Here is a 24026-nt window from a genome sequence, read left to right as displayed (position 1 = left end):
GCTCTGTTGCGCCATGGCAGCAGAATGAGAGTAGTGGCGGCGCTTTTCCCTTCCCTTCCGGATGGGAGGGCCGGTGCTGGCCCGGTGAAGCCCCCACCCTCCTGTCCAAACAGGGCTGCTCGGGTTCCGGTCTTCCAAGCACATCGATCCTGGATTCTGGAGGAAAGCCCTGCTTGGACACATGGCTGATGTCCAGGGTGGGAAGGCAGGAGGCATGGGAGCCAGACTTTTTCACACTCCTATTGAGGCCTGTCCAAGCCAGAGCACCATCTCTCTGCCATCCCCATCATCCTCTACAGCCTGTCCAGGGCGGGAGGCATGGCTATGGGCAGGCGTGAGAAGGAGAATGAGAAGGACAGAGGGGCTCGTGCAGCAAGGCTGGCCTGAAGGCTCCTGCTTCTCCCCAGCTGCCCAGTGTCTATCGAGGAGGCCAGAGCACAGCAGGGAAACCCTAGAGCCCCTCCACCCTCTTTTTCCACCTGCTTTGTGCAGCCAACCCTCAGGATTGCCCTTTTCCTGTTCTCCACTCACACCTAGGACAAATGGGCCCTCCCAGCCCTCATTTCACACAGCTCTGTCTCCACCAGCTGGGTTGTCAGCCTCAGGCTCCCAGCACTGCCTGACAATCTCCTGAAAAATAGACCTTCCTGTCCCAGCTTCCTCTGGACCCTCCTCAGTTCTAGGCCTGAGGAGAGAGGCGCTGATGGCTTCCCTTTTCTCTCTGTCTTCTTTTCAGAGGGCCTCCGTGGATGACACATGAATACTCTTGCTTTGGGTGTTTCTGAGCCAGGAGCGCGCACATACACACCCACACCCACCCACCCCCCCCCCACACACACGCCGTGATTACAAACTTGCACTGTCACAGCCAGCTTTTCTTTTCCTCCTCTTCTCCGGCATTATCTGTTTGTTTATTGTAAGTATGTGTCTGTATGTGTGTGTGTGTGTGTGTGTGTGTGTGTGTGTGCGCGCATGTGTGTGCACATACACATGTGAGGTCAGAAGACAACTCGTGGGAGTCAGTTCTCTCCCTCCCCATGCGAGTATCAGGGCTGGAACTCCAGCCGCCAGGCCTGTCAGCAAGCACCTTCACCTGAGCGCAGGCCTTCCTGGTTTATCAGCAAGCACGTTACCAGCTGAGCTGGTACCACGCCCACTCTAGAAAACAAGCAGGGGTGGGGGGGGCGGCTCGTAGACTCCAGGGACCCCTATGAAGGAAGCTGGCTATTTCTAAATGTGCCGAGACCAGCTGCGGTGTTGGGATCACCCTAAGCCAGGCTGCCTATTCAGCCAGTTAGGCAAACAGCGTCTTCCAGTGGACTTGTAGCTGCAGTTGTCCCGATGAGCCAAAGAATGGGGTGCAATGGAGAAGAAAATTAGGGTCCGAATCAGAAAAGACACCGTGAACTCTTTGAGGGCAGGAATGGGATCTCATCTTGTTCTCTGTTAGGAGGGGCTAGGATTTTGATGGTGGCCTGGAAGTCGGCTTCTGGACTGAGAACGGAGCAACCCCAGGACTGGGGCTCTTCTCTCAGGAGCAGCTAGAGAGATTTAGGGTGAGGCCCATTTGTTTTAGGCCGGGTGTGAAAAAGTTATCCCATGGAGTGTTACAGCTTAGCTTTTAGAATGAGGTCTCTGGTGGCCGTGGAAACTCTGGCGTTCCAAAGCCTGTGGCGATACCAAAGTGTTGCAGCTCTTGGTTAAGCTGCTGTGCTGAGCGCGGCAGAGGTATGGGTGGAAACCCATGCCTGGCGGGCTTGCAGCTGAGACACAGGCCTTGTGGGGCCCAGGCCCAGTGGGCAGGCTCAGTGAAACACGGCCCAGCAGGGAATAAATGACAAGTCTCAGGCGGCCATGGTTGAAGGCTGACGGTATCCCTTAGCATGCAACCAGCCAGGGATTTATAAACCTTGGGCAGTGGGAGGGATTTCAAGGATGAATGTGTTCTATTCGCCGGGGTCAGGGGGCTTGGGATACTTGATTTATGCATAGTACTTCGTTTTACATGCAGTAGCAGGGCCCTATTACAAGAAGGAAACCATAGCACTTAATTATCCTATGGGTGGGAGAATCTCAAGTACAATTGAAAGTCACTGCTGAAGACTAAGATCCTTAGCAGGGTGGGGCATTTCTAGGAATTCCCAGATGCTTGCTGGACCAGACCAGAAAGGGTCTGACCTGTAATCTGCCCTGATGGCTATCTGATGCTCCTTACCAGACCGAGGGTATCCTGATCAGGGTGGTTACTTTTGGAACGCCGCTGAGATGGACATAGATGGAACCCAAGCAAATGGCTATCCGGAGATGTCGGACCTCAACCTAACCCAGCAAAGCTCCACATATGTAGGGCTTGGTGTCCCCAAGACAGGCCTCTCAACCAAGCTTCTACGCATGCGTCCATGAGAAGCTGTCATTTACGGGGCCAGAAGCAGACTCTTCCTCGGGATGCTCAAGGACAACGCTTCAGGGGGAGATGGAGGGAAAGTTAGGACATCCTGTGCACATCCCTGCTGTAATGTGTGATGCAGGAGCGGAAAGTACCCAGTGTCCACCTTTCTCAGAGGCAAGGTCCCTGGGGAGGCGTTACTCTGTAGGAAGTCCCTGAGTGAGGCTGGACCAAGGCCGAGGTGAGTGGACTTGCCATTCAGCCCAAATGTTGGGCAGCACCTGGGTATTTCTCTCCCTGGCATCTACCGTCTGTCAGAAGTCTGGGCCTTTCCCAAGGCTGCTGACTGCATTCGCCTCTGGGCATCCTGTGTCCTTTGCTGATGACTTCCTGTGCCATCTGTCATTAAATATACTGATGTCCCTGGAGGTTACAGCACTGCCCACGTCTGTGGGCACAGGCCTACTTCATTAAGTTGTAGTCTAGGCTGCATGCCTCAGCTTCTCCGTGGCCATGCACCTGCAGACCTTCTTTCTCAGCTTTCCATTCCTCTCCTGTGGTCTCGGCTCCTAGAGGCTGGGTGATCATACTGATGAGGGAGGCTAGGACCCGCTTTTTCAGTAGTTTGCTGTGGGTCCCAACCGGCCACATTTCCTTAGCTAAAAAGTGTGCATTTCGGGGCTGGGGAGATGTAACTCAGTGTCATGGAAATCATTGAGGGCAGAGGCTTGGTCTCACTGCCTTGGAAACATCTCTGGAACCAGTTTTTAGGTTGCACAGGATATGTGTTTCACAGAGTTTGTAACAAGTTGTCATTATCAAATGAAGGTCATATGTGTGCAAAAACTGAGGGGGCTGAAGAGATGGGGCATCAGGTAAAGATGCTTGCTGCCAAGCCCTGAGCTTGAACCCAGGACTCACGAGGCAGAAGGAAAGCCCTGACTTACGCAATTTGTCCTCTGACTTCCTTCACATTCTCCAGCGAGAATTCACACACGTAATACACATGTATACACATGTGTACACATACATACACATACAACTGACTAATCAATCAATGTTAAAATTTTCAAGTAAGCTGAAACACCTCTATCTGTGGTTGGCAGTCAAGGCAGGGCCAGGAGTCAAGATGGCTGTCTCTGACAGACTTAGAGGTTCCATTAATTTCACATTAGTCAAGATAAAGACACCTTAGACCCTTCCCTATAGAGCTTTGCTTTTTCTTTTTTTGGTCAGGGTCTCACTATGTAGACCAGGCTGGTCTGGAGCTCACAGAGATCCGTCTACCTCTTCCTCACGAACGCTGTGATTAAAGGTGTGGGTTACCACGTGCGTCTAGGCTTTCCTTTTTGATAAGACTGTATGTACTTGGGAAAAAAGAGCCCTTTGATCCAGTTTTCCCCACGGCAAAGCATTTATCTGAAAGAAATAACTGAACAGAGAAAGAAAATTTCACAGATTAATGTGCGGTGAGATTTGTATTTGCTAAAAGCAGGAAGGAAACCAAATGTTTACCAACAGAACAAGTGAAACAGACACAGTGGAGCGTTTACCCATGTGACCCTGGACAGGTGACTGCGAACCAACACCAAATTACAAATTTACTTAAAACTTTATGTGATACTTTTGAAAGTAAAAAATTTATTACTGAGCCTGGCATGATGGCGCACACCTGTAATCCCAGCACTCAGGAGGCAGAGGCAGGTGGATTTCTTTGAGTTCTAGGCCAGCCTGGTCCACATAGAGAGTTTCAGGACAGCCAAGACTACAGAGAAAGAAAACCTATCTTGAAAAACCATTTTTAAAACTTGTTATGTGTAAGGGTATTTTGCCTGCGTGTTTGTCTGCTCACAGTCTGCATGCCTGGTGCCCTCAGAAATCAGAAGAGGGTGTTGGATCCCCTGGAACCGGAGTTACAGACCCCTGTGAGCCACCATGGGGGTGCTGGGAATCCAAGCCCAGTCCTCTGGGACAGCAGCCGGGGCTGTTAACCACTGAGCCACTCCCCAGCCTCCACTGCTAACTCAGTTTTGAGGTTCTTAACTGTGACCTTTGTAGATGACAGCATCTGTGCCGATGACAAAAGGCTGGCAGTGCCTGTGAGGGACATGACTCAGTCTGTCTGTCATCCTTGAAACAAACACACAGACTGCCAAAGGCATATCAGACATGCTGCAATGAGCCACAGGCCGCAGCTTCCTCAGTGAGGCCGGCATCTGAAACGGTTACTACGGTCTACACACGAAGAGAGCTGTTTGGAATCCAACGTGGTCTTTTTTTAAAGCAAGTTACAGAGCTACACTATCCTGGAATTCTCACTGTAAGACTAGACACGAGCCAGTGAATGCAGGCATGGAGGCCGTCCAGATGCTTGCAAGGTGGGGGTGGGGGAGAGAGCTGCACTCTTAGCCTGGGTCTCCCATGCATTCACAGCAGGGAGATGGATTCAGCTCTGGAGTTCTGGTGTGGAGTGCTGCTGTAGGAACGGGTCTCTTGTCCGGCTATGTCCCACTCCACCTGCGCCTACTCGGAGGCAGGGCAACAGTGCCAGGTCCAGGGAGAGCGGAAGAAGGCACCCTGTCCCCTTTCTGTATGGAGAGGACTGGAGCCCTGCTGGCTCCAGCCTCCCCAGTGTACAGGTCTCAGAGCTGGGATCTGAGTTGGTCTCTTCTCTCCTTCTCCCCCGGGCTGACAGAGGAGGAGGGACGTGGGTGAAGACAAATGGATGGGACCTGGGCTGCAGTGGATTGAAGTCCTCTGAAAATGAGGAGGCAGTGTGGAGTCTACTTTTAGAATTGCGTCCTAGCTACCTGGTCTCAGAGGCCAGGCCCCTGAGTTTGCATTTGGTGCAGTGAGCAGGAACCCTAACCCTTGGAGGCTTCAGGACATTCTCAAGAGAGGCTTGATGGAGAAGCTGGCAGTAGACGCTGGCTAGTTTCTTAGGTGAGAGCCTGGGTGGGCCCCATGGCAAGGCAGTGAGCCCCCCTCGTTCTCACTCTTCACAGTGGCTCTCACCCTCAGCTTCTTAGAAGCACGCCTCCTTCAGTCTCTGACCTTGAGCTTCCAACAATATCTGAGGTAGCCATTTTATTTCAATACCACCTAGTCAAGGGCTGGGCACAGGACACCCTCAGCCAATGGAAGCCCTTTCCTAGGAAGGCTGACCTGGAAATGAGAGAGCGAGGAGGTCTTTCTCTGATGATAAAACTGTAGGCCTGGATGAGCTGTCAGTACACAAAGACCTGAAGGTCAGAATGGGGTATGGGACCTTGGTTTCCCCTCAGGCTGGGGATTTAGTCAACCCCTTGCCTCACCATCAAGAAAACACTCACCAACCCCATCACAACTTAATCTGCTTAGAACCTTTGTCACTTGTGAGCCTCAATGTTCAAGAGAAATGTGTGTCTTTCACAATTTGAATATAAAATAAAAAAACACACCCCTCCAACCCTCCAACCCCCCCCAAACAAACAAACAAACAAACAAAAAAACAAAAAAACACTGTTGGGTTGATCTGTAAGTATCTGGAAAAAAAAGTATGTCCTCATTGCACAGTCTGATGCAGGAACTCTGGGCTCTGTGGAGGCAGGGCTGGGGAGGCCCCTTCAGAGCAGGATGGACCCATCTCCCTCACTTGTGTAGTGAGTAAAGCTACTCAAAATGCTCTCCTGCCTGCTCCTCTGGGATTCAGGCGAGAAGCTGGGGTGGATGGATCGACCGCACAGGACGGCCAGGCACTTCCGGTACAGGTGCCGCAGGTACCGTCTGAACTTTTCCCCAGCAAAGGCGTAGATGAAGGGGTTGAGGCAGCAGTGGCTGAACGCCACTGTCTCCGTCACACTGAGGGCCAGCCTCAGGCCCCGCTTCACGTCACAGCTGGGAAAGAAGTCGTAGAGCTTGAGGGTCTCCAGGAAAATCACGATGTTGTAGGGCGTCCAGAAGAGGAAAAACACCCCCACCACAAGCAGGATGAGTCTGATGGCCCTGGCCTTCTTGTGATTCTTGCAGGAAAACAGCGTCTGGATGATGCGGAAGTAACAAAAGCCCATGAGAAGCAAGGGCAGCAGGAAGCCCAGGATGTTGGCTTCCGCGTTGCGGAGCACAGGCCAGACTTCCTGGAGGACCTCAGGGTAGTCACCCAGGCACTCATTGTCCTTTCTCTTCGTGAACATGAACTGGGGGGACGCCACTAAGATGGCCGCCGCCCAGACGCCCAGACTGATGGTGACGCCGTGCTGTACCGTTCGGCTGTTCATGGAGTCGGCGGCCAGGACAATGGCCAGGTACCTGTCGATGCTGATGACGGTGATGAAGAATATGCCCCCGAAGAAGCCGATGAAGAAGAAGGCAGTGGTGAGCTTGCACAGGGCGTTGTGGAGGCCTTCGTCACTGACCAGATAGTGAGTCCAGAGGGGCAAGGTGACCACAAAGAGCAGGTCGCTCAAGGCCAGGTTCAGGAGGTAGATGTCGGTGATGCTCTTGGGCTTGCGGCTGTTGGTGAGGGCGAGGACCACCAGCAGGTTTCCCACCAGGCCGAACGCAAAGACGAGGGAGTAGAAGATGGACAGGAATACGGTCCCAAAGGCCACAATGTCACCCACATAACAGGCCTCGGCGGAATCATCATACACAAAGTTCTCTAGATCCAGTTCAGGGAAATCGGTGGGCATGGTGAGGTCCTGGAATAGGCGAGAAAGCAGGACGTGTTAGCCCAAGGGGACTGTGGGCCCTCTATGTGGAGCAAATGGGAGCAAGCACTGGATGGGGCCTACTACATGTCACCTTCGCTCATCCTCGCTTTAAAAAAAAATTATTTTATTTTATATGCAGTAATATAAAGGTGTCAGATCCCTTGGAATTGGCATTACAGACAGTTGTGAGCAGCCATGTGGGGGCTGGGGACTGAACCCAGGACCTTTGGAAGAGCAGAAAGTGCTCTTGACCACCGAACTATCTCTCCAGCTCCGCATCCTATCTTTTAAAACTTTTTTTTTTTTTTTTTAATTTTTGAAACAGGCTCTCACTTTGCAAACCTGGCTTGCTTGGAATAGGGTATGTAGACCAGACTGGCCTCCAACTCACAGATACCTGTCTGTCTCTGCTTCCTGAATGCTGGGATCGAATGCCTGTGCCCACACCTTGGTGGTTGCTTTGTTTGTTTGGTTTTTCAAGACGGGGTTTCTCTGTGTAGCCTTGGCCGTCCTGGACTCACTATGTAGCCGAGGCTGGCCTGGAACTCACAGAGACCCGCCTGCCTCTGCCAGCCAGAGTGCTGGGGTTACAGGCGTGCATGTCCTTGCCCAGCTTGCTGGTTGCTTTTTTTTTTTTTTTAAACCAAAAAAATATTATTTTATTTAAAATTATGTGCATGTGTGTTTGTATGTGGGCAGGTATGTGAGTACGTGTGCTTCCTGAGTCCTGAAGGAACTGGAGCTGGACTTACAGATGGTTGTGGGCTACCTTGACAAGGAGGCTCCCAGATGTGGGGCCACCCCGACATGGGGGCCACCCTCTCTTCCCGAGTTCTCTTCAGGAGCAGTAGTGCTTGTGTCCAGCTCGTTGATGGGATTTAAAATCACCACGGAAACAAATCCCTCAGCACATGTCAGCCTGGTCTACAGAGTGAGTTCCAGGACAGCCAGGGCTATACAGAGAAACCCTGTCTTGGAAAACCAAACCCCAAACCAAAGCACTCTAGGTGGGTGGAGCCATTTCATGGACTGGACACCCAAACCTCCTAGGAAAGAAAGAGAACGTGAGGGGAGCCACAGCAGCTGACCAGGTGCTCACACTCCAGCCACCTCCTGAGGGGAGGAAGGGTCACACTGCTGTGTTCAGAGAGCGTGAGGCCACAGCCTGGTCCTGACCAGCTCGAAAGTTGCTGAGTGAGATCAGAGCCGAGGTTCTCAGAGAAAAAGGCCCGGCGGCCTGGAGCAGAGACAGCACATGCTTTTCCTGCAGCCTGAACCCCAGCACAGCCCGAGGTGGTCCAGAGCTGGCAGCTTCCGCTCAGCCACCACAGAAGAGGCTGTGATCTCTTCCTCCCTTAGCTGCTTCGTGTCAGGTGGAAAATGACCAGCAGAGTGCCTCACTCTTGTTCCATGGTACGAATGTCTTCCCTGAGCTGAGCACTGTGGAGACCTCCTCAGTCCCACTGGGTGGGCCACCTCACAGCCCCAGGGAGAGAGGAAGCACTGTCCTGAATCTCAGATCTGCCAGCTCAGGAGGGCCAGCTGACCCAGGCGGAGGATGGGCTCCGGCAGCCTGCTGCCCGGGGTCTCGGTGGCTCATCTATCTGGATATTCCCAGCCCTAACCTACTCCTTACTCTTTCTCCTGTTTTCTTATGGGCAAGAGTGGGAGCAGAGGAGTTCTCCACAGGTTGGGTAATAAAGCATGCCCCCTTCCTGGGCACTTCCCAGCCAGGATGTGCTGCTCGCTCACCCCACACCGCTCCTCTGGCCTCCTCCTCCGTCCTTTGAAACCACAGACAGACCCTCAGAAGCATTTCAGGGGTGCCACAGCCTCCTTCCCCACTGAACGGAAAGCAAAGCTCGTGGGTCTTAACCGAGGGAGTTTCCACACCCACTGCACCCTGCTCACCATGGTTCCGCCGCAGCCCACCCAGCTAGCCACGGCTTCTTCCTGCATCGCCTGCCGTGAATTCTGCACGTCAGCCAGCCTCTTCTGTGGTGGCTGAGCCCAGGCTGTCCGCTCTGGACCACCTCGGGCTGTGCTGGAGTTCAGGCTGCAGGAAAAGCATGTGCAGTCTTTGCTCCAGGCCGTTTTCTCTGAGAACCTCGGCTATGATCTCACTCAGCAACATTTGAGCTGGTCAGGACCAGGCCGAGGCCTCACAGCCAACAGGTGTCACCCAGATGTCAACTTTGTTGTTAGCAGCCTGGCAAGCACAAAGCCTTGGGGTTGATCCTTGTAACATATGTGTGTAATCCCAGCAACAGAGATGGAGGCAGGAGAACGGGAGTTCAAGGTCATGTCATCATTGGCTACAGAGCGAGTTTCAGTCCAACCTGGGATATTTGAGACTCTGTCTCAAAAATAAGTGAATAAATCAATATTCCCTAAAATGGGTCATTTCATACGAGCAAGCAGAGCTACTACTTAACCGGGAGGCTCGTTACACGTGGCGGATTCTCTTCCCAGATATGAAAGCAGTCCCTGTGAGGTCAGAAGCGAGGGATCCCAGGAGGAGGTCAAGGCCAGGAGACCCTGCTTTCTCTCCGTCCTGGGTCTGCTTTCCAGCCCAGCAGCTTCTGTGCTCTCACAGAGGACGGGGCCCTCTAGCTAGTGGATGTGCCGGGAGTCCCCTGCAAGCCTGGGGTTCACCTCGTGAGCGAGCACAGCTGTTCTGAGGGGAGGGCCTGTTCCACGCTCACAGCAGGCACTTGGAGAGCCCTCAGCCTTTAGCCTCACCCACACTGTTCATGGACTCTCATGTTTTACCAGACCCTGAACACGGTGGAAAGTTGCTATTTAAAGATGACATTGTTTTTTCCACTGACGTGAAAATGGTGGTTTTTTTTTTCTTCTTCTTACTTTGAAAGTGGAGGAGAGTTTGACACCCTTTATTGAGCTCTAATCGGTTCAGACAGCTGACTACAGAGACCTGAACGACAGAACACCAGATACCTGCCTCAAGGCAAAAGCTTGAGATCCACGTGAGGCCCCGTGGACACAGGATGCTGCCTCTTGTGAGCAGGCTGGAAAGGTTGTGTGTAAGCGTCTGAATAGCGCTACAGGGACGAGCTTGTGCTGGGAGCAACGCGCTTTAGGGCAGTTTTGGAGACCAAAGGATAGGGAAAAGGAGATTTAGTTTTTACTATACACACTTTGATTTTTTTTCTTAACTATGTAAGTATTCTCCATTTGGAAAATATTTTAATTGGTTGATTTTCAATTTTTAAAATCAACAAAAGCCGGGCAGTGGTGGTGCACCTACGCTTTTGTGGCTGTGGGCCCTGGGCCCTTAGAGACACTGCAGGTCCCTGCCATGTTGGACAAATGAGTGAGTGGATCAGTAACTGTAAGACCCGCCTCGCCCCAGGGGGTCCCAGCAGGGGCTGACCCGGCTCCACAGTGTGGAAAAGACCCTCTGTCATCTCAGCATCCATTCTTACTCATCACTGGCGATCGACCGGGCAGACACCTGTGCCAGCAGTTTCTGCCCTGTCTCCTAGGCAGATGCTGAGAAGCAATGCTGCGTCAGCCGCCTGAGTCAGACAGGGAACACGCACACCTCCATCTGGAAGGGGCTTGCGGAAAGGGTCAAACCAGCGTCATCGACGAGCCCCGGGGGGCATGAGGATTCCACTCGTGATGTCAGGGAAGAAGGCCCCTCCCCCGAGCCATTCTCAGCCCGATGAACCAAGCAAAGGAACTTTCTGCTCTGACCTGAGCAAGCCTTTTACGTGTGGGTCCTCTGAGATATTTAGAGGATTGGGAGGTGAACCAAAAGACAGGGCAGCAGATTGAGTACAGCCAGGAGTCTAGGGTGGTCTTCCGTTTGAGGCCAGCCTGGGCTAGTTAGAGACTTACCCCCAAGCTGGCATTCCGTGGAAGCCGAGGAATTCAACAAGGAAATCCTCTGCAGAATTCTAGCACTGGGGGTTAGGGGTGGGGGTAGGGGTGGGAAGTGGGGGATGGGGGTGGGGGATGATGCAGATCCTTGGGGCTCACTGGTCAGTTAACTAAGCCTCAGAGCCCATCGACACATGGTCTAAAAACATAAGGCGGATGGTGCCTGAGATTGGCCTCTGGCCTCCACATGTGAGCATGTGTACGTGTGCACAGGAGCACCTGCACACGCATGCACATACAAATGTGTACCTAAATCTCCTCACTACCCCCACCCAACACGCCCACCTCCCACAGACCTCCCACAAATCCCTGTGGCCGCTCACAGGCCTCCATCCCCTCTGGCAGCGGCTCTTGGTTTTACTAACCGGAACTGAGCAGTGTAGTCAGGGTTGAGCCCAGAAGCAGGGCTTGGGGTTCTCCATCAGTTCTCACCCCTTCGGGAGCTAAATGGCCCTCTCACGGGGGTCGCCTCCGACCATGGGAAAGCACAGACATTTATATTATGGTTTATGACGATGGCGAACATTACAGTTGTGAAGCAGCAATGAAGTAATTTTATGGCTGGGGTCACTACGGCATGAGGAACTGCATTAAAGGTCGAAGTTCTTGGAAGGTTGAGAAACATTGTTCCAAATCCAAACAGAAATGACTCCTCTATGACCCACTTTATAAAACTTCCCCTTACTCTCACTACCCATCCTGGTCCACTTCCTCTGGCCACTTCCTTCTATCATGCTCACTCCTTATTTTATTTTTTTAGCTTTCCTTGTGCGTGGGATGGGGGCGCCCCCGCCTGCACCCTCTAGCCGGCTTCCGGTCTCTTTACTTCCCTTTTTCTTTGGCGACCAAGCTCTTTGCTTCTCTCTCCCCGGCACACTTTTTAGGATGCACCCCTGGCTCCACATCTTGCTTATTGGTTTTTAAATCCAGTGTCTCGCTTTAGATGCTGACTCCACTGGGTCGCTGAGCTCGGCTTTTCAGTGTGCTCTGAGGATGGAGCTCGGGTCCCCATGCTGCTCTGTAAATGTTTCACTGACCAGGTGATGTCTCAGTCTCTGACAGACAGACAGACAGACAGACACACACACACACACACACATACACACACGGTATAGAGAGAGCAGAGAGAAATTTTTCCATTTCCACCCATTTTCCCATGCATGTTAGCTGACCGTCTGTTCCTGTAGCTATGAGCTCGTGTGTAATAGCGTGACAACGTTCCCCAGAAGGGTTTAACCAAGCCCAAAGGCACACCACCAGGCCGACAGACAACACCAAGAGAACTCCAAGCCCAAACCGCAGGGCTCTTGGGGTAAAGGAGTCCCCTCCTTTCTAACAAGCCAGTGTTTGGGGTTTGACACCAATCCCTCCCTTTTCCTCTTTGAAGTACTTCGTGGTATTTTTTTGTTTCTATCAAAATTAACTGTGAAAACGTTAAAAGCAAATGTTTTATCACTTTGTTAAATAATGGAGAAACAGATGGACTTTTTAGCAATGAAATCTAGGTAGGAGTTTCTGAGATAGGGTCTCATACTATCACCCATACTGACCGAGGATTCCCTGCTTAGCCTGGGTTGGCCTTAAACTCTTGGCACCCTCCTGCCTGAGCCACTGAGCCTGCGTGTTTAATTAAGTCCTAAAGAGTGAGGTCCTCCTGCAAACCAGGAATGCTGAATGCACAGCTTGTCTCTTCCCCGGGAGGGTGAGTGCAGCTGTTTTCCAGAAGGTTGGGGGATGTTGTTGACCTGGAGATCCGAGGGCCAGGCCACACCTGAGTCCCCCAGACTAGCCTGTCCCAGACCCTTCCTCCCCACACCTCTATCTTCAGCTTTGTTCCTCAGTCAATAGACTCCATCCTCTATAGCCTGGTGGCCTGTGTATGACCAGATTCAGACAGCAGGTCCTTAGGCTATAGAACCCATCCTTATGGAAGAGGCCACATGGACTTTGTGAAAGAGTTTCAGTGTCATGCCCTAAGCTTTACTGTGCACATGGGATTGAGATAATTGTTACCAGGAGTTTTTTTCCAAAAATTGTACTGGACTTAAATATGCATCTTAAATATGGACTTACACAAACTGCTCAGCGTCAGACTCCAGGAGTTTGACCAGAGAACTAACTCAGGTTGAGCCAATTATCTTCTTGCCTCATGAGGATGGTTACTCTGCCAGCTGTGGAGTTGGCAGGACCTTCGCAGAGTCAGCCCCGTGTTTAAGAAGGAATAAAAATGAAGGCCAAGAAGTTTAGCTAAGCCTGTCTAAGACAAGGCAAGGTCCTTTCTCTCGGGGTCCCTCTCTCTTAAAACTATTACTTCAGAAAAAATTTAACTCGTTTCTCCTCTCTGAATATGTGTGAGTCCTTTTGGAACTTGCTGGGCCTTTGGCCCACTGTGTCTTGTAGGAACGCCTTTCTCCAGGACCTGCGCATCGTGATGTGGAATGCGAGCACCCAAGCACACAGCAACACCCTCCAGGCTCCAGGAGCGGGAGTTTCAGAGCCTGGCTCCAAGTTACCTCCTGTCGCTTGTCCTCGGAGCAGAGCTAACTAGCCAGGGGAGGTGACCGGCCTAATCCCACAGGCAAATCTGGTGAGCACACATGAAGAACACTGTGGGAGGACCAGGGAGATGACTCAGCCAGCAAGGCACTTCTGGCTCCTCCGAAGCAAGCTGAGCATGGTGGCACACGCCTGTGGTCCCAGCGCTCTGGGAGGCAGAGGCAGGCAGACCTCTGTGAGTTCAAAGCCACCCTGGTTTACAAAGCAAGTCCAGGATAGCCAAGGCTACACAGAGAAACCCTGCCTCAAAACAAAACAACAACAAAACTCTAAGCATGGGGCTGGAGGCATGGCCCAGCTACTCACAGCCGAAACAGAAGAATCTATGAATGGTGGTGCACATTTGTAATCTCAGCACTGGGGAAGAGAAGGAGGGTCCACCGGCCAACCAGCCTAGCCAAGTGGGTGAGGTCTAGGTAAAAATAAGAGAGCTGTCTGAAGGAACAAGGTGGAAATGGACTGAGAGGGACACGGATGCTGACTTCACCCATGCACGCACACATGTACGCACGCACGCATGTACGCACACACGCGTGTACGCATATGCTGTCAGGTCCTCTTGCTTCATGACCAGCTGTGGATCACACCTACACAGCGATGTATTTGAGCGTGTCTCAGAGTCTCCCAATAGATAGAGCGTTCTGGTTTATTGAGTCAGTAGTGGAAGGGCTTCGTTTCTCTTTGACCTCTGTGGAGGAAGATTCTATGCTGCCGGAAGCATTTGATTTTCATTCTACTCCCCCAGCTCAGAGCACTGTACTAGAATCTGCTGAGAAGGAAACGCAGAAGCAGCACTGTGGGTGCTCGGCACTCATCCCGAACAGGGAAGGGTAAGGGACACCTAAGGCCTGGGCCTCTGTGTCTGTCTTCTTTAGGACTGAAGGGGGGGGGGGGTCATAAAAGCCACTTTTAAAGGTGGGAGGAAGCTTGCAGGTAGACGGGGAGGTGGCAGGGAATGAGGTGGGGTGGGCTCAGAGCTCATGAGCCTGGGGACCTGTGTGCTGTCTGTCTGACCAGATCCAGACCCAGACAGCAGGTCTGGTGTCAAGGAAAGAGGATGTACTGGAATGTACCGGAAACAGGAGACAGAGAGGATGGTGGGGCTGGGGGTGGGGTGGGGGGAGGGTACCTGCTGGGAGCATTCACACAGCCTGGCTGACAGAGCGCTATGCTCCTGCCTCTGCCTCACACCTGGCCTGGGAAGCTCATTTTTTAAGAAAGGAAAGTTAAGCAGGATTCAGTGGTGCACACCTTGGATCTCAGCACTCAGAAGGCAGAGGCAGGAGCATCCCTGTAAGTTCAAGGCCAGCTTAATCTACCTAGTGAGTTCAAGGATAGCCAGAGCTATGTGGAGAAAGAAAAAAAGAAAAGGTAAAAGGAAAATGGCTGAGGACTTTGACAGAGGCACAAAGAAAAGATGAGCCTGTCCTCTAGAGCAGGCGTTGGGACCAAACCCTCTTTTACTGCATGAACTCAGCTGTGGAAAACCAATCACTGTGCAAATGATTCATGTCCAGAGGAACAGGACAGGGGTCTGAGGGAAACAGCCGGGTGAGACCCCCTAGGCACAGAACAGCTTGACCTGGCCTGTCTCCGTATTTCTGGAAGCTGCTCACTCACACTAGTCCTGTTGCTCCGGCTAGAATAGAATTGCTTCGAGGCGATACTGATTTACTTAATTCTGCAGGTGCCACACGGGTGGGCAACTTCCAGGAACATGTGGGCAGCGGTAAAGGGTACCTGTCCTCCAGCATTGGGACATGTGCAAATATGTGTTCCATTTCTATTTTCGAGACAGGGCCGGTCTCTTGAATGCTTGAACCTCTTGCCTCAGCCAGTGCCAGAGTTAACCTGGCCCGTCTCCATGCACTGGTAACTCCAGGATTAGGAGTACAGGCGTAAGTCGCCATGCCTGCTGGCAACATGCACTTAAAAACTCAGTATTAAGCTGAAGAAGTCAGACTAAAAAGCGAGCCTAAAAATGAACCCACGTGTGAAGGGCAAACCTAAGGGCGGGGCAGGCTCCTCTGAGGTAGCTGCCGGCAAGCATCCTTGCTTGTGTTCCCGGCCACCCACACTCATGCTAGCACCCTAATTAAATGCAGTGGGTCCCCACAAACTCACAAAGACAAGAGGGCAAGAGGGGGCTTGTGGAGAGGGTAATGGAGGGATGTGACCAAAGCACACTGTGCTCAGCGATGGTGAGATAATAAATTCACTATAAAAGCCGGGGTGTCTTCCTGTCCACGTGGGTGTTGGTGCCCGAGGACGCCGTAGGGGGCAGAGTATCCCCAGAGCTGGACCGAGAGGTGGAGCCATGCGATGACCTCCACACACACACCCCCCCGCCCGTGATACACATGGGTGCACATGCTTGCACACACAGGACAACTCAATGTAACAAAAGAGTGTGAGGCCACTCTGTTTTAACTGGAAGAAGATAGGTCACCTCAAGCCGTGGGAGGCTGCTGATTGGGGTCAGACTACGAGGGAAAAGCAAGGAGCTGAACAGTCTGGAATCCAGTGTTGTGGTGACGTGTGGAGGGGAGAGTGCAGTCAGGCAGGAATCTGACAGGGTGCTAGCAAGGTTCTTTTCATTGTGTGGTGTGTGGTGTGTGTGACATATGTGTATGTTGTATGTGTATGTGCGTGTCTCCGTGTGAGTATGGAATGGAAGTCTGTGTTTACATGTGTGTAGGTGCACCTTCTTGTGCAGTCATGTCTTGTGTTGCTTCCTCGGCCCTCCTTCTTTCTTGAGCCAGGGTCTCTCATTGCCCCAGAAGTTCCGGGGTGGTCTGGGCTGACGGCCTGTGAGCCCCAGGCATCCTCGGGTCTCTGCCTCCTCAGTGCCGGGCTAAGCATACGCTGACATACAGGTGTGGGGGGTTATGGGGTGAGCCGGGGAGAAGCTCCTGATTGACTGAGCCACCACCCCAGACCTCCGTTGACCTGTGTGATCCTGGCTGATGCTCTGTCAATTCACCGTGCTACATCTGTAGGTTCAGTGCCAATCTGGAAAGACACTGAAGGAAATGCAATCCAGACCCTTTTCTCTTAATAATTCAAAACAAGTACAGTTTGGCCAAAAGGAGTGGGTTAGTGCGCTCTCTGTTCAGAGGTCAGGGAGATTCCACTCCTCAGGCAGCTCACACGTTCTGCGCCCCAGGAGGAAATGCAGACCCCAGATTCAGCCAGCAACCTCAGCCTTACTTTGGTTTCTCTTAGCAGGAAACGAGGCAAGAGTGGCAGAAACACCGCCAGGCTCTGGAAACCTCTGGGCACTGGTACTCAGCAAAGCCGGCTAGGGCCTGGGCGCCATCACCCTGGCTCCACTGCGCACCAGTCTGCTTTGGGGCAGCCTGTGGGGTCCCTCCCTGCAGCTCACCCCTGCCGGCGGGAAGCTGGGCTGGGCTGCTCTGCCACAGGAAGGAAGTTCTCAGAGGCCAGGCGCTGGTTCGGGAAGCCCACGCCTGACATGGCCACCCTTGCAGAGCTGGCTTGGGAGGGGAAGGAACAAGGAGGTTTTGAACTGGGTCAACTCTAGCACACTGTCTTTTCTCCTGTTCCTACCTCTTGGGATCCTTAACAACCTCCTTTGAAAAAGGAGCCAGTGAGTCTAAGATCCCTAAAGTCACGGGACTTTACTCTCCCCGAGGTGGTAGACATACACTGTTTTAAAAATTATGTTTTTATTTATGTGTCCGTGTGCACACACTTGCACATGCCACAACCATGCATTTATTTATATGTATGTGTTCAGGGTATGTCTTGAGGGAGTCAGTTCTTTCCTTCCACCACGCATGCCCCCGGGATCAACCCAGGTTAGCCAAGCTTGGCAGCGGGTGTCCTCACCCACCTTGCTGGCCCGTATTGTTTCCTAAGACCAAAGACGGCCCGGTCAGCGTGTTTGGGGCTTTATATTCCACAGCCTACCCTTCTTGGAGCGCTCCATCGCCTGGGTCCCGTCTCTGTCCCGGGGAAGGCAGGAAGCTGACTCCGCAAGATCGAGTGATGCGCAGCGCTGTGGAGGGCAAAGCCCTGACTATGCCCCAACGCTGAGCAGCGTCTGCCCCACCCTCCGGGCCCCCTCTGTGCAATGGGGTCGCCGAAGACAGGGCGGAGGTAGGTTTTAAAGAGATGAGCACTGGGCAGGGTCTTCTTCCCAGAGACAGGGTGTGTGGAGGGCCGGATTAGTCAGGCTAAATTTGGTCTGGAGCAGGTTGCTGCTCCAGCGTGCCTCGATCAAAAACAAAGCCAATCAGAGGAGAGAGCGGAGGAGAAGCCGCCCTAGCCTTCCATTGGAGGGAGGCTCAGCATGATTCCCATTCCCTCTCCCGAAGCTTCTAAGAGCTGCAGGCCGCCTCTGGGGAGAGGAGGCTTTCTCCTGCTGCCTGAAGTTGGTGTAAGGGGCTTCAAGAACGCAGCTCTCCTGCGTGGGCACCCCACCGGCGTGAGCCTCCAGAACGCAAGAGCGTGTTCCGGTAAGTGACCCGGAAAGACTTACTGGTTCGCCAGACTGCACTTGGGTGCGGGGTTGCTCCCGCCTTCCGCAGGGGCCCTACCTGGGGCGGAGGAAGTTTGCTCAGGGCTTTCTGGGAAAAGTCACTGAAGATCTCCCTGCGGCCATTTCTGTTGTCCGGGAAGCCCTACCCCAGTTCAGTCACTGCCCCTGCCCTGCTGACCTTACGGTGCCCAAGGCTCAGCCAGTCGGGCCCTACTTTGGTCTCTCAGTAGGCTCAGGGTGCTTGAGCAGTGTGGGTATGTGTATGTGTTTGTTTGTTTGTTTATGGTCTGAGTGTCTTTATGTTTGATTGAATTTCTTCCTAACTGAAGTATTGTAGTAGTTGGGACAAAAGGGGGGGGACATGGAATTTGGAAGGACAGAAGGAGGGAGAGAGGGAACCAGGGAAGGAGGGAGAAAGAAACCTCAAATTCCCTTCTCTGGACTCAGCTATCACCCCACAGAGCAAGGCTGCAGGCACGGTGGGTCTGTGTGTCCCAGATAATATACAGCCATCGAGGGAAAGCCAGCTGCAGCCTGTCCTCACCAGGGTCCTCGGAAAAGGGGTTTGTCTGTGTCAAGCAGGGGCCTACCTCCTCCTGGCCTGTTTTAACACTTTCCTTCCAAAGACCACATTTCCTAGCAGCTCAGATGTCGGAACCGAGTGTCTAAGCCATGGCGGCTGCGAGCGTTTATGAAATTGAGGAAAGAGTCTGTGCCCAGTTTAGAGGCTGTAAATGTTCATTATAACACTGAAGACAGTACCAAAGAGGCACTGGAAGGAGCGAGGGGACCCTTACACCTACCCAGCATTCCAGGTTTAGGCATAATACTCTTTAGTTTTTCTCCACATAAGTTTGTATTTATAGTAAAATGCTAATGTCGTTTTGACCATTTATCTTCATCATCGTCCATTGCTGGGTCTCACAGAGCCCAGGCTGGCGGCAGAATTCCTGTGCACTAAGGATGACCTTGCCCACGCCTCCGCCTCCTGAGCTGCGGCCACAGGCGTGTGCCACCCTGTCTACTGTCATTAGGTGCTGAGGCCTGGGCCCAGGGCCTCCTGCACACCAGCCAAGCACTCTACCGACAGAGTTACGGTCTCAGCATCACATCCTCGTTTTTATATTCTCCAGCCTATATAAAAACATAGGAGCCAGGCAGTGTGGCACACACATTTAATCCCAGCTCTCAGGAGGCAGAGGCAGGTGGAGCTCTGTGAGTTCAAGGCCAGCCTGGTCTACAGAGTGAATCTCAGGACAGCCAAGGCTACACAGAGAAACCGTGCCTCAAAAAGACAGAGAAAAAAGAACAGGGGAGGCAGCAGGTACCCACCAGTTCCAAGAATCATCAACTCACAGTATTTCACCCATCTCCTAGTCCATGGCTGAACTAGGGTATTTCATTTCATCTACAGACACTCAAGGATGGGTCTCTGAGCAGAAGTAAGCGCTCCTTTAAAAAGGAGTGAAAGCCATTGCTTGCTTAAGACAGTATCACACAGAAACCCAGGCTGGCCTGGAGCTCCCTGCATAGCCCAGGCTGGCCTCAAACTTGCAGCAATCCTCCTGCTTCAATTCCTCAAAAGCTGGGATTCGAGGCATGCTCCACAAAGTCTGACTGACAGTATGAACCGTCAGTTAAAGATCGCCAACGTTTCCTGTCACCTAAATGTGGTTTTATGTCAGGCTCCCCCTTTTTGATAACGTCCAACAAGAACACTGTAATTTCTGACACCTCAGGTTGGGAGTGTGCAATAGGTCTAATCACTGAGAGGTGGCTCAGCAGTTAAGAGCACTGGCTGCTCTTCCAGAGGTTCAATTCCCAGCACCCACATGGCAGCTCACAACTGTCTGTAACTACTGTCCCAGGGGATCTGACACCCCAGTACAGACATACATGCAGTCAAAGCACCAATGTACATAAAATAAAAATAAATCTTTTTAAGTGGGTCTAATCACAGACTTATAACCTCCAGGCCCGTGCTCTGTCAACCACACCCTCAGGGCACAGCAGACAAACAGCATCAGTAAGGCACGGCTGTGCCCAGGTGTGGGAGGAGCCCTCTACACTTACCTGGGCAGACGGGAGGGCACTTCTGCCTCGCAGCCACGCAGCCCCACACAGACTCCACCAGAGGCTAGCGTTCCCCCCTCTCTGAGGGCATCTTTATTTGCGAAGTTAGCCAATAGCATCTGGTTTCCTGTGAGGTACCCTATCTTTAGATGCTGTGGCAAGCAAGCTTGAAGCTCCAGGCTGGAAACCAGCTGACCACAAGAGAGCCTGTGTCTCACATCTAGGGGACTGCAGCCAGGGGCAGAGCCGGGGGTGGCTGGGGCCGTGTCGTTTATCCCCAGTGAGGTGACAGTCTGCGGCCTCAGAGGCCAGCAGGTCTCCAGCTCTCCTTGGTGGGCTCAGGCAAACTGTGAGAGCCTCAGCTTTCCTGCCATCCTAGAACGCGTCTGGTACTCACGGGGCAGCATGGGACATGGGCTCACTGGCCTTGACGAAGTTCCTAGGGCACCTTAGGAACCTGCTTTATCCACTGAGGTAGGAACTGGAAGAGCCAGCAGCCTTCACCCGTGCACGGCTGAGGAAACCCACTGTTATTTCTGCTTTCTCCCGGCCTCCCTGTTTGCTCACCTCCCCCTGCAGAGAGAGGCTGAGGGGTGCAGAGAGTCCGAAGCTCCGCACACTGGCCCTTTCCGCTGGTCCCGGGGACTGCTCAGTGTCTCCCCATCTCAGCTCCTAGCCGGGACTCTGTTCCACTTCAGCTCTTTATTTTTCTTTTCTTTTCTTTTTTATTTTTATTTTTATTAATTCTTTGGCACTTCCACACTCTGTATTTTGATCATGGCCTTCCATCTACTTTTCTCCTCCTGGGACTTTCCCACTCTCCACAACCCCTCCCCCGCCGTTCCAAAGCCACCCAACTTGGTGTCCTTATTCACTTCTGCTAAACTTTCTGTTTTTGCAGTTTGTTTTTAGTTATGTATATATGCTCACAGAGGCCAGAGGACTCAGCCCTCCCTGCATCGGGAGCTACAGGCAGTTGTGAGCTACCCACTGTCAGGGTGCTGAACTGGTGTCCTCTCTGTGTGTGCTCTTAGCCACGAAGCCATCTCCAGCCCCTGGTTTTGGTTCTGTTTGTTTGCTGAGACAGGTCCACACGCCCTGGCTAACCTTTAAATGGCTGTGTAGTTTCAAATGAGCTTGAGCTTCTCATCCTCCCTCCTCCACCTCCCAAGGCTGGGATGCTCCACCGTGTCTGGTTCTGAGGTGCTGGCGGGTCTTGAACTCAGGGCTTCACACAGGGTCGACAAGCAGTCTACCACCTGAGCTCTGCTCTCACTGTAGCTCTTCCTCGTGCTCCGGTCTGGAACTTGGCCAAGAGTTTCCCACTGTTCCTGTCAGTCTCCTCAGTGTCCGTTCTAACACAACCCCATGTCCGTCTGGGGCCTGGAGAGTGCCCTGTGCCCACCACCCCCTTCCCACCTTCCTGTTTTCAGCTCACCATCCCACCATCCACCAGGATGCCAGAGAGAAGACCCTGAGCCCCAGCTCTCCAGACCTAACGCTCCGGGCGGTTCCTCTTCTTCCTCCTCTGTCTGTCTTTCGAGCGAGCATGTTCTCAGCATGAGGGCCGCCTTGACTTCCCTGCAGTCCACCACTTCCCCTTCCTCCAGCCCCCCTCCCGCCCCTGCCTGCCCCCCTGCCTGCCCCCCTGCCTGCCCCCCTGTCTGTGCCTGCTCCGGGAGTACTTTCCTGCCCTCCCAGCTTCACCTGCTGTGCGCTGAGGAGTCAGCCTGTCCTGTCCGTGGCTGTGGCAGCAGATAGAGCTCCATAGTGAGTGCCAGCCAGTCCCCTGTCCCCAGTTGCTACAGCGTGAGGACAGACACCTGCACACACTGAGGAATGCAGGAGAGGCACGCTGAGTTCACGAGCATCCATTTCAGGGAGGAGGCAGGCCTGCTCTTTGAATCTGAAGACAGTAAACGGCACCTCATCTGTGTGTGTGCGTGCGTGCGTGCGTGCGTGCGTGCGTGCGTGCGTGTGTGTGTGTGTGCGCGTGCGCGCGCGCGCGCGCGCGCGCGCCACCTGGGTACGGTGCAGACAGCATAAATGAAGTCCAGAAGAGGGCATTGATGCCCTGGAACCGGAGCTGTGGGCAGGTGTGAGCCATCCAATGCCGGCACTGGGACCCACACTTGAGCTCTCCTAACCTCTGAGCCCTCTTCTTAGCCCCTGATTAAATTATTTCTTTAAAGGGCTATTTTTATTATTGTATGTACCTGTCTGCCTGTGTGTGCACCACCACATGCGTGCAGTTCCCTCAGAGGCCACAAGAGGACAGTGGAACCCAGATCCCCTGAGACTGGAGTGACAGATGGTTGTGAGCCACCGAGTGGGCGCTGGAAATCAGCTCCAGGGCCTCTGGAAGGACCAGTGCTCTTAACTGAGCCATCCCTCCAGCCCCTGACTAAACCGTTTCTAAGCAACAGCATATCGAAGTGGAAGAACATTGCAAATTGAAGCAAAAGTGCTCTTTCACTCCAGAATAACTCACCAGTTGTCACTTAACGTTTGTCTTGCTTTCGAGATGGGTCTTGCTGTGCTGCCCAGGCCTCCCCAGAACACCGACATTCTCACCGCAGCCTCCCAAGCTAGAACCTCGAAGCTCTTACGTTCTTTCCTCAGGACAAGTGGCACATGCCACATGCTCAGCTAACCACTGCTGTGGGGCTGCGTTTCCTGCTCTGCCCCTTACCTAGTTACCTTCTACTGCTGTGATAAAACTCCAAGCTTATAAAAGAAAGGACTTAACTGAGCTTATGGTTTTGGAGGGGAGAGTCCATGGTAACAGAGTGAAGGCGGGGAGGCAGGAACATGGGAACTCCCATCTTGATCCAAAAGTAGGAGCCAGAGGGGAACCTCAGGGGTAGTTTTTAAAACCTCAAAGCCCCCCCCCAACCCCTGGTGACACCCCCCCCCAACAAGGCCACACCTAATTCTTTCTAAGCAGTCCCACCAAGTAGGCCCAAGTCTTCAAACCTATGCGCTCTGGGGCCATTCTCATCCAAACCACCACAGCCGGAAACAATAATTCACCACCATTAGGCATTGCCCTCTCATCCGTGTGCCTTGGGTGACCGCAGCTCATACCTCGGATCCCAGCGCTTGGGAGGCCGAGGCCAGAGGATTGCTGTGAATGGGAGCCAGCCTGGGCTACAGAGGTCTCAAAACAGCAGCAACAACCCCAAACAACTCAGGCCAGGTTGGTGCAAGTTTTAGCACTGACACATGTGAACAGCCGCAGGCCAGGCAGGTCGTGAAGGTGATTGAAGAGTTGGAGACACATGAGGAAGGAGCAACGTCACCCTAAGAAGCCAGGCTTTCGCCAGGGGGTGCTCCAGGAGAGAGACCAGGCAGCACAGAGGACACCGCTCCTGTCAGGGAGCGTGGTGGAGCTGCCTGCTTCCCGGGGTTTTGCGGGTTGCCAGGCCGGGGATGGAGCCCAGGGATGGTGCCCCAGAGGCCCCTGCGCAGCCTGCCCTCTCGCCCAGGCCTCCCTGAGCCTTCACTCATGGTGAGGGTCTCCGCCTGAAAACCCAGGGCTTGGGGTGTGGCTAGGTGGGTGCCACGCTTGCTCTGGGTTGCTCTCCTGCACTGTGAAGCAGCTGTGGTGGGGCACGCCCGTAATCCCGGCGCTCAGAGGTGGAGGACGCAGGCTTCAGTGTCACCCTTGGCTACACAGTGTGAGGCCAGCCCGGGAGGCGCATGCGCAGAGGGCGCACGAGGGCCGTGGCTGCCTGCCACCCACGGACTGAATCCTCAGCGCAAACCTGCCCACACCTGGAGCTTGGACTTCCAGGCTCCAAAACCATCAGGAGTGACTCGCTGCCTTCTAAGGCCGCAGACTGTCACGGCGAATTAAGATGTCAGGTCAGGCTGTCCTGGAACTCACTCACTCTGAAGCTGAGGATGC

At 53.2% G+C, this 24026-nt stretch overlaps 2 protein-coding genes across 3 annotated transcripts in view; one reads left to right on the top strand and one right to left on the bottom strand.

Moving 5' to 3' along the window:
- Positions 1-3851: 3851 nt before the first annotated feature.
- Positions 3852-20269, bottom strand: Cx3cr1 (C-X3-C motif chemokine receptor 1). Its single transcript, XM_021656528.2, has 2 exons — positions 20117-20269; positions 3852-7065 (listed from the first exon to the last, which is right to left on the bottom strand). The coding sequence occupies exon 2, from the start codon at positions 7054-7056 to the stop codon at positions 5992-5994; it is 1065 nt and encodes a 354-aa protein (XP_021512203.2). The 5' UTR covers positions 7057-7065; positions 20117-20269; the 3' UTR covers positions 3852-5991.
- Positions 17662-24026, top strand: part of Ccr8 (C-C motif chemokine receptor 8) — a 28266-nt gene continuing 21901 nt past the window's right edge. For both annotated transcript variants that reach the window (XR_009592279.1, XM_021656522.2), the window contains exon 1: positions 17662-18020. The gene's annotated coding sequence lies outside the window, so the exon portion shown is untranslated. The remainder of the gene's footprint in view (positions 18021-24026) is intronic.

This window comes from Meriones unguiculatus, chromosome 6, assembly GCF_030254825.1.
Source record: "Meriones unguiculatus strain TT.TT164.6M chromosome 6, Bangor_MerUng_6.1, whole genome shotgun sequence".
Lineage (NCBI taxonomy): Eukaryota > Metazoa > Chordata > Mammalia > Rodentia > Muridae > Meriones > Meriones unguiculatus.
The sequence above is the reverse complement of the archived record's forward strand: the minus strand, read 5'-3'. Positions and strand labels throughout refer to the sequence as shown.